This window comes from Oculina patagonica, chromosome 5, assembly GCF_052425735.1.
Source record: "Oculina patagonica isolate OP01 chromosome 5, crgOcupat, whole genome shotgun sequence".
Classification (NCBI taxonomy): Eukaryota; Metazoa; Cnidaria; class Anthozoa; order Scleractinia; family Oculinidae; genus Oculina; species Oculina patagonica.
The window spans coordinates 32,030,640-32,040,971 of NC_135762.1; the positions used below are offsets into that span (position 1 = coordinate 32,030,640).

At 42.3% G+C, this 10,332-nt stretch overlaps 2 protein-coding genes across 2 annotated transcripts in view; one reads left to right on the plus strand and one right to left on the minus strand.

Moving 5' to 3' along the window:
• The window catches only part of LOC144653685 (uncharacterized), a 70,659-nt gene that overhangs the window by 26,593 nt on the left and 33,734 nt on the right, over nt 1-10,332 (minus strand). The window lies entirely within an intron of this gene.
• On the plus strand, nt 24-8,913 carry LOC144654924 (sialidase-1-like). The gene is made up of 5 exons (XM_078515163.1): nt 24-215; nt 5,462-5,862; nt 6,532-6,619; nt 7,847-7,917; nt 8,267-8,913. Exons 1-5 carry the CDS (start codon nt 98-100, stop codon nt 8,687-8,689), a joined length of 1,101 nt encoding a protein of 366 aa, XP_078371289.1. The 5' UTR covers nt 24-97; the 3' UTR covers nt 8,690-8,913.

The following is a 10,332-nucleotide window of genomic DNA, read 5'->3' on the forward strand; positions in this document are numbered from 1 at the left end:
AAAAAATTTGGTCAGAGATAATTCTTATTTCCCACCCTCCCAAAAGGTATTTTTTTACTATTGAAAACGAGGCTACAACAAAACCGGAAGTGAGATTATGGCCGCTAACACTTCCGTACCAGTCTTGTTTGGCTTCCTAATTTTTCTTTCCGCGGGGATTTTACAAAGCATTTCCCAGCCAATTATTGATCATGAAGTAACCTTATGGAAGCAAGGTAAATTCTTTAATTATGAAAGCAATTTTAAAATTAAACGTGGTTTATACTGCAACGATGATTTGTAAGCGGCTCGCGTGACTCGTAATTCATGCGGGTTCATGTACATGTGATCCACACCTTCAATCGAAGTAGTTGCATTTATATATTTTTAACTTACATTTATTAGCCTTTTTCGCCAGTCATTTGCTATTTTCAATTATACAATATTTATACGAGGTTTCTTTCACTGCTGTACAAGTAGCTCTTTCTACAGTTGCATTTTCAATTCCTGACAAAAAGATTGCGTGACTCGATTAGTTCGCTGGATGGATGGATTCGACAACCGGAGTTCAGTTTCTCTGTTTCACTTTCATGCTCTGGTCGTATGGAATCTTGAGAAAAAGTTTCAAAAGTTCCTACTTATATATAGTTCCTTCGATTAGGAGGAATTGCATATACCATCATAAAACGGGGATTTTAAGTGCATTAGGTCCACTGGGCCTTCTGTGAAACTAGTCACGCAAAAGAAAGGTGTAGATAGGTGAACTTTTTGTTGTTGACACTTGTTGCGCGTGATTTGCACATGTTGGAATTGTCCGGCTATAGCTGTCTCTTATGAGGAAAGCGTAGACTTTAATTTTCGTAAGCGTCGAAACAACAAGGCAGGGTCGGCCAGGGGGGGTAAGTGGTATACCAACAATTATATATCTGAAAAACATGTTCCCAGTATACCCAAAATTTCCCCTCAAAATCATGCAAAATACCAAAATTTGGAAAAACAAAGTATACTTTATACCCATAAAGGCCCAATTTTAGCCTAAAATACTGTATACCCAGTTTAAAATCCCCCTGTATACCGTATACCTAAAAACCCTGTCAGACACTGACAAGGCAAGGTGATACGTACTTAAGGACGAGAAAGGATTGGGGCCGAGAGGCACACGCACACGCCGCAAGCCCTTCCCAAACCTTCGCCTCTGATTAGACTCTGAACACGGGTTTCTTGTCAGGGAAGGGTGGGTTGCGAAGTTTGGCAGGCGAGAATGAGTGGCAATTTTTGAAGGAAAGGTCGATATGGTCGATATAATAGTATAAGTGCGAAACCAGTTAGAGAGTAGTGGTGGGGGGGAGGGAAACATTTATATTTGTTAGGGCTTAACAACTTGCATGCATCATAGTCCGGCAATATGGTGCATAAATTTGGGTGAATTGTGCGATTTTTGTTAAAAGCACCAAATTTGGCACAGTGATAGTATTTGATGACCTGATCAATTTCAGATATAGGCCCATCCGGAATTCTTTCAGGGGGGACATTTTTTTGGACCCAGGGGGTGGGGGTGGGTGGCATTTAAGCTTTATGGGGAAATTTACTGCATCCTTTAAGTAAAAAGCACCAAATTTGGCACAGCAATAGTATTCGATGAGCTGATCAATTTCAGATATAGGCCCATCCGCAATTCTGTCAGGGGGGACATCTTTTGGACCCAGGGGGTGGGGGTGGGTGGCGTTTAAGCTCTATGGCAAAATTTACTGCATCCTTTGAGTAACAACCACCAAATTTGGCACAGTGATAGTATTTGATGAGCTGATCAATTTCAGATATGGGCCCATCCGCAATTCTTTCAGGGGGGCCACCTTTTGGATCCAGGGGTGGGGGGTACCGGGTGGCAACATTTGGGCTTTATGGCAAAATTTACTGCATCCTTTGAGTAAGAAGCACCAAATTTGGTACAGTGATAGCATTCGATGAGCTGATCGATTTCAGTTATAGGCCTGTATGAAATTCTGGAAGGGGGAACCTTTTAACCCAGGGGTTGGGGCGGGCAACATGTAAGCTTTATGGTGAAATAACTAAACCATTTTGGTTAAAGCACTAAATTTGGCAGAATTATAGTTATTAACGGGCTGATTGATTTCATCTTTGGATCTATTTGGGTTTCTTTCAGGGTTGCCTTTTTTACCCAAGCGGATGGGGTGGTGTCGTTTTGAGCTTTGTGCTCAAAGCACTATTTTTGGCTCGTTTATAACATTAAATGTGATCACCAATTTCAGTATCAATGGGCTCATCTGAAATAGTTTATGGGAAACTCAGAGAGCATACAGGGGTAGGTATGTTGTCAACTAATGGAAAATTGATTGTGCATTTAATTTTTGGTTACGAGCACCACATTGATAAGATTAGCCTTGCTCATGAGCCATTCCGGATTTTTTCCAGCCAGGGTGAACTATTTGATCCCTGAAGAAGGATGAATATTTTTGAACAAATTGGTGAAATGATTGGGCACGTTATGCTAAAAGAATCAAATACGAATCCAAGAGCTTAACAATTTCAGCAATGTAAAAGGGGTATTTAACGTTTCTTCAAAGGGTATTCAACGTTTCTTCAAAAAATGAAATGGAGGAATCAATGTTAAACACAAGCTAACACAACGACACCCATATTCACTGTTTCCGCCATCAGCTCTCACCATCTTGTTAGACTGCTTTCAAAAAATCTCACCCCACTTGCTTTGTAGCCTCACATCAGGTTAAACCCTTCGGGGAATTCCTACCCTGTTTCTGATCCCAGGTGCGGAGACCCTCTCCATCCAAACGAAAGAGAAACTCGCATGGGCTATGCGAGGTTATCATATGTTATTAAAGGAAACCTTCGAGAGCTCTTCTTTCTGCACAGAACCGCAAAAGGCAAAACAAGTGCAGCGCGCTTAGCCAATTTCTTACATATGTGGATGTTAACATCCACATATGTACGAAACTTCTTGTGTTGTCATGAAAAGACAGACACCAGTCTTCTACTGTATGCACCGGACTGTGATCATGACAGCCAAAACTTCAACAAGTTCGTGATTAGAATAATGGACTCAAATATCTCTGATTTATATACTTCAGATCAGTGGATGGCATTGCCTTCAGAGTAAGAAAACAGTTCTTTGCTATATATTATTGCACAAAACTCTTACAGCTCTTGGGAAAGAAATGTCACGAGTCTTACCTGAATTATCAAGCTGTAAACCTCAGCATCCAGAAGAAGCGCAGAGGCACTACCTGCGCAGCATAACGACATCTCCGCTAATATCGTCGTTATTACTCACACATGTGCTGATACAAACGGTCAAATTTTTTGAAATACTGAAAACTTACATGGGATTTTGCATACTTTAGCCGATAAAGGACTACACTTTTCGGCTGTGTAGAGTGGAGTTATCGGCTAGGTCCCGAAATTGAAATCATTCGCTTCAAAATCAAGGTCATTTTTCAACCTTTATTCGATGCCGATCAGAAATGGACATTATATCCTTGATTTCGCATTTGAAGAGAAATTGAAAACTTGCTACTTTCTTAGAAAACTAGACATTTTTATAAACATATTAATATAAAAAAAATGTCAACTGTTCGATGCGAACGAAATATTTGACAGTGACCCGAAAAATGCCTATTTTTCTAATTTTCCAGATGTTGCGGCGGGCCCGAAGGGGCAAAATATTTATTGGCTCCTAACGTGGCCAGAAAATCATTTTCAATCAAACCAAATCTGTTTTATTTCTAGCCTCGGTAAAGTCTTTCAGTACGAGTTGCCAGAGTTTAAGGTAAAATTATTTTTTTGACCCGAATTTGAGTGGGTGGTTTTCAGGAAAGACAGCTTCTTAAATCTTTTTTCAGACCAAAACATACGTAACTCTGAAAGCATACCAGAAATGCCCATTGCTGAAATTGAACAATCAAGCTCAACAAATACTATAGTTGTGTCAAATATGTCAACTCAAAAGGGCGCAGCAATTCCACCATAAAGCTCAAAAGGATACCATTGATCCACATAGGCCGAAAAAATACCCCGAAAAAGCATTTTGGATTGGCCCATAGGTATAATGATCATCTCATCTAATTCTATAATCGTGGCAAAAATGGTGCGAACTCAAATGGCCCGACAGTGTAAAAACTCACACGGAAACCACCACCTCCCCCTTGGTCCAAAAAGGACAACTCTGAAAGAATTCTGGATATAGGAAACTCAGAACTGAAATTGATCAACTCATCATACGCTATAACAGTGTCATTTTTTTAACCAAAAGGGTTCAGTAATTCTACCATAAAGTGCAAATGCTACCAACTACCTCTCCCTGGGTCAAAAAGTGTCTCCCTCTGGAAAAATTGTCGAATGAGCCCTCAGCTGAAATCGATCAGCTTATCGAGTGCTATCACTGTGCGAAATTTGATACTTCGTACTAAAAAGATGCAGTAAATTTTGCCGTAAAGCTCCAATGCTACCCCCCTCCTACCCCCTGGGTCCAAAAGGTGCCCCCCCTGTCAGAATTCTGGATGGGACTATATCTGAAATCGATCAGCTTATCAAATTCTATCACTGTGCAAAATTTGGTGCTTCTTACTGAAAGGCTGCAGTAAATTTGCCATAAAGCCCAAATGTTGCCCACCCCACCCCCTGAGTCCAAAAGATGCCCCCCCTGACAGAATTGTGGATGGGCCTTTATCTGAAATTGATCAGCTCATCAAATACTATCACTGTGCCAAATTTGGTGCTTCTTACTCAAAGGATACAGTAGATTTTGCAATAAAGTTCAAATGCCACCCACCCCCACCCCCTGGGTCCAAAAGATGTCCCCCCTGACAGAATTGCGAATGGGCCTATATCCGAAATCGATCAGCTCATCAAATACTATCACTGTGCCAAATTTGGTGCTTCTTACTCAAAGGATACAGTAGATTTTGCAATAAAGTTCAAATGCCACCCACCCCCACCCCCTGGGTCCAAAAGATGTCCCCCCTGACAGAATTGCGAATGGGCCTATATCCGAAATCGATCAGCTCATCAAATACTATCACTGTGCCAAATTTGGTGCTTCTTACTCAAAGGATACAGTAGATTTTGCAATAAAGTTCAAATGCCACCCACCCCCACCCCCTGGGTCAAAAAGATGTCCCCCCTGACAGCATTGCGAATGGGCCTACATCCGAAATCGATCAGCTCATCAAATACTATCACTGTGCCAAATTTGGTGCTTCTTACTCAAAGGATACAGTAGACTTTGCCATAAAGCTCAAATGCCACCCACCCCCACCCCCTGAGTCCAAAAGATGTCCCCCCCTGACAGAATTGCGAATGGGCCTATATCTGAAATTGATCAGCTCGTCGAATACTATCACTGTGCCAAATTTGGTGCTTTTAACAAAAATCGCACAATCATTTCACCATATTGCCGGACTATCATTCGATATCTGAACAGCTATTTTCAAAATTTCCTTTCCAGGCGATGTTGGAGTCAACACGTATCGTATCCCCATTATAACATCTCTTCCCGATGGATCTCTCATCGCGCTAGCAGAAGGAAGAAAGCACAGCTCTGCCGACTCGGGACCAAAATTTCTGGCAGTGCGCCGTTCAAGAGATCAAGGGATTACTTGGAGCAATACAACCTTCATTGAAGACGACGGGGAAGACCCTGATGGCCAAAATCTCGGAACAGTGTTTGTGGATGAAGAGAAAAATCGTGTATTTGTGGTGTATTCACACTGTGCGCACAAATGTGTTTATCACACTACATTCCTGATCAGTAGCGATGACTTTGGTGAGACATGGACTAAGCCGTCAAACTTGTCAGGCCAGATTGGGACGTCCCTCTTTGCTCCTGGACCGGGCTTTGGTATTCAGGTATTTTACTTGTCCAGTCAAACGATGGGAGGCGCGGTGAACATGGCCTAATGGTTAGCGCGCTGGACTCCGGATCGAGCGGTCCGGGTTCGAGCCCTGACCGAGGTCATTGTGTGGTGTTCTTGTGCAAGACACTTAACTCTCATAGTGCTTCTCTCCACCCAGTTGTATAAATGGGTACCGGCGAACTAATTCTGGGGGGTAACCTTTCGATGGAATAGCATCCCATCCAGGGGGGAGAAATACTCTCAGTCGCTTCATGCTACAGAAACCGGGATAAGCTCCGGCCTGATGAGCCTCTAGCTAGGCTCGACGCAGACTGGTCAAACGATTTTGATTAGCACCTAAACCATTTGAAAACATTTGACGTGGCCGTAAAAGCTGAAGTTGCTCCATCTTTAAAATTCAATTTTATGTTCCCAAAAGCCAACGTGTAATAAAAGTAGTGTTACTTTATTAACGTTTTGATGTCGTCTTGAGGACATGCTATTGATTTTGAACCTCCCTTCAGCCAGTCAATGTTACATGTGCCCATTATTCAGAGTGATGCAGGCCCTTAGCGGGATGATCTGCCTATTTCATGGTATAGTCTTGCAGTCGCCAGTGTCCGGACAGATTTCAGATTGTCCTGCAAACATTTCAGTGCTGTTATTTTCTCCACACATGTAGAAGAAACAAGATCCTCACAGAGGGCGGCTTATCACGTGTGGTCATTCGTCACCCGGACACGATGGCGTTTTCTGCATTGTTAGTGACGGTGAGTTGCTTAGCCGGACATCGAGATTGCCGAAAGTGATAAATTATCATCGCAGTTTAAGCGATTGAAATAAAGAAGCCTGAAAAAGAATCAGGGCTTCAACTCCGATTTTTTTGAGGCTTCTTTATTTTAATTGCTTAAATTGGAAATTCACTGCGATGATCATTTATCAGTTTCATACATCCGCAGTTCATATATGAATCATAACATCGACATTGTTACCATAAATATTTTGAGCTTTCTCGTCTCGCCTCACGTCTTGCCTCTACTCAAATGCAGCTTTTTATTGGACGAGAACGTATTAAGTGACGCGCCTCAAGACTTTATATAACTCTCTAGGGCAACAAAACTAGCGGACTTGCGCGTGATCAGGACGTGTGCCTTTTAACCGTAGCAAATGAACGTGAAGAGGTGCAAGGTTATGGAGAACACTGAGCTTATCAATCCCTGAACTCTCTCTTCCGCGCGCTCTTTTTATTACAAGTGTTTAGGGGAAACAAAACTTACTGTTTCCATTAAGCCGGCGACACACTTGGCGATATTATTCACCAATCGCGGCGATCGGCGAAAATCGCGAAGGGTGCCCGGTGTAGCGATTGCGATTTTCGCCGATCGCCGCGACCAGCGTATAAAATCGCCGATATATGGCACGTCAGATATCGGCGATTTTATTCGCCGATGGCTGGCGATCAAATTCGCCGCGATTGGCGAATAAAATCGCCTAGTGTGTCGCCGGCTTTAGAACAAGTTGCTATGCACCAGTTTTGACTCCCGCTTTCGGATCAACATACCCCGGGTGGGGGGGAGGGGGTTACTCCCATATGTGACCTATATAGCTATGTGCCGCCCGATAGGGTATGGTTTTTGAGGTTCTCGGTCCTTAAATAGGGTATCATTTTTGCTCCTTTTGGCAATTTGTTCTCGGTGTGATCCTTAGATAGGGTACCTATATTCTATTAGCTGAAATAAACGCCCAGCTAAAACTGAATTTTCTGTTCAGGTATTAGTAAAGCGATTTTATAAAGATTTGTGTCTTGCAGTGCGCGGTTAGCCGCGCATGTAGCAAAAACCGTCATTTTTCGGTTTTGGGCCTTAAAAAGGGTATCAATTTTCGCTTTCTTTATCCTTAAATAGGGTCAGGGTTTAAGAACCTTGGCAGCACACCCCTATCCGAAATTTCTGGGAGTACCCCCCCCCCCGGGCAACATACTAAGGCTTTCGTTGCAGATCATGGAGTCAGCTGGAGGATTGCTGGTTACATTCCACAAAACGGTGCACTTGAACCGGACGAATCTCAGGTACGCTAACCTTTGCTGTTACTTTTTCAAGAGTTGTTAGCGCGAAAGTTAAAAGGAAAATAAAAAGCCCTTTTATCTGATTGTTTTTAACTTCAGCGAGTTGTCGCCCCGACAACTTGCCGCTACCCATTTGTATACCTGTGTTTAGAGAAAAGCACTGATAAGAACAATACACCTCAATACGAGGTCAGTCAGTAACAGCTCACAGGTCAGAAGCCGAGCTAGTCGAGCTCGCACCGCCTCACTCCCCGGAATTGGATTCTGTCATCAGACATTACGGCAAAGTCGCTTATATAAGTCAAGATCCTTTAGATCATGATAAGCAAAATTTGTTTTTTCTTCTTGATAGCTTATCGAGTTGTATGACGGCACACTGCTAATGACTTCCCGCAACCAGCAGAATTTCCACTGTCATTGTCGCATCATGTCCAAAAGTTACGATGGCGCGGAATCATTTGCGCACTCAGACATCTACTTTGACGAAACTCTGATAGACCCTGTGGTGGCCGCCAGCTTACTGCGGTACAGAAACACGGTCTACTTCTCCAATCCAGCCAGTAAGCTGCTCCGTGTAAACATGACTGTTCGCTGGAGTGGTAGCAATGGTACTTCATGGGTGGGTTCTCTTGGAGTGTGGAAAGGTCCTAGCGGCTACTCTTGTCTTACGACTGTTCCTGGTATGCAGGCCAACAACACTTTTATTGGTCTGGTGTTTGAGAAAGGACATATTCGCTACTACGAGAGTATTGTATTTGTCAGGTTGCGAATATAAGCTCTTGCTCACGGAGTAAAATTTTGATACATAGAGGTGCTGCAGGGACATGTCGCAGCGACACGCCCTTACGGTGCCAAGATGAGACGTGTCGCTGTAACATGTCCGTGCAACATTTTCTTGTGTAAATGCAGATGTTCTGATTTTGTCGCTTCTACAGTCGCTGTGACACATCCCTGCAACATTTCCTTAACCCTATTCAGACCGGAGGGGCTTTTGAGGCCCGCGCTGACTTTGAACTTTTCAGAACTTTTTTAAAATTTTAACCAAACGCTGCCGAACTTTCTGACTTTTCCTAAAATTTATCTGGCAACAATTTGGTAGGTTTGGATGATGTGTAACGAACTTGACATTACCATGGCAACGACATTTTGACAGGCATGTTTTTCCAAATTTGTAATTTTGCGTGTTTCTGTTAATAAAACTCAACTTAAATGGAATTATTTTTACATATTTACGGGTTTGAAGCATATTTTTTTTTTGAGGACTTTGCATTGAATTTGGGTGGTTTTCTGGCATTTTGGAAAAATTTTGAAATCCAAGATGGCGGATCCAAGATGGCGGCTGTTTTGATATCATGATGTAATTGTCACGTGATGTAACGTCACCATCCCACGTGACGTATACCAAAAGAAAGATGTTCGGACATGCAATACATCCTATAAGTTTCGTTGTGATTGCTTTAATATTCTAGAAGTTACATAGGGGGGGCCTCCGAAGCCCCCCCCCCCGGTCTGAGAAGGTAGTATAGTATAGTAGTATAGAACTAATGGTGCTATTATCAGAAGCAGAATTCGATGGCACGAGCATGGCGAAAAAAATACGAAATATTTCCTCAATTTAGAAAAAAGGCAACACTCCAATTCCTTTATTGCAAAACTTAAAATACATGATGATCAAGAAATAACAGAAGCCAATGAAATCTTAAAATGCCAAAAACATTTCTATAAGGACCTTTACTCCGCCGTACCAACCGATAATTCGAATGATAAAACTTTCTTCGATGATCCAAATCCTATTCGTCTAAGTGACGCTGAACAAATCGATCTTGAAAACCCCCTAACGAAAGAAGAATGCTTTAAAACTCTAAAAGAGTGCGCAAAGAATAAATGCCCAGGAAGCGACGGCCTTTCGGTAGAATTTTATTTACTCTTCTGGCCTCTATTAGGAGATGAAATGGTTGCAAGTTTCGATTATGCTTTCACGCACGGAAAGCTAAATATAACCCAGAAAGAAGGCATTATTAAAGTAGTGCCCAAGAAACGAAAAAACAGACTCTACTTAGAAAATTGGAGACCGATATCCCTTCTCAATATTGATTATAAAATAGCAGCCAAAGTCATAGCTAGCAGACTATCTAAAGTTCTCCCAAACATCATAAATGACGATCAAACCGGGTATATCCAAGGTCGATATATCGGACAAAACATCAGACTCATACAAGATATAATGAAAGTAACATCCCTAGAAAACATTCCCGGCCTCGCTATTTTCATCGATTTCAAAAAAGCTTTTGACTCGCTCGATTGGAATTTCTTAAACAAAACCTTGCGGTCGTTCAACTTTGGACCTAACATTCAAAAGTGGGTTAAAACCTTCTACACCGATATCTCCAGTTGTGTCATCAATAACGGCTACGCGTC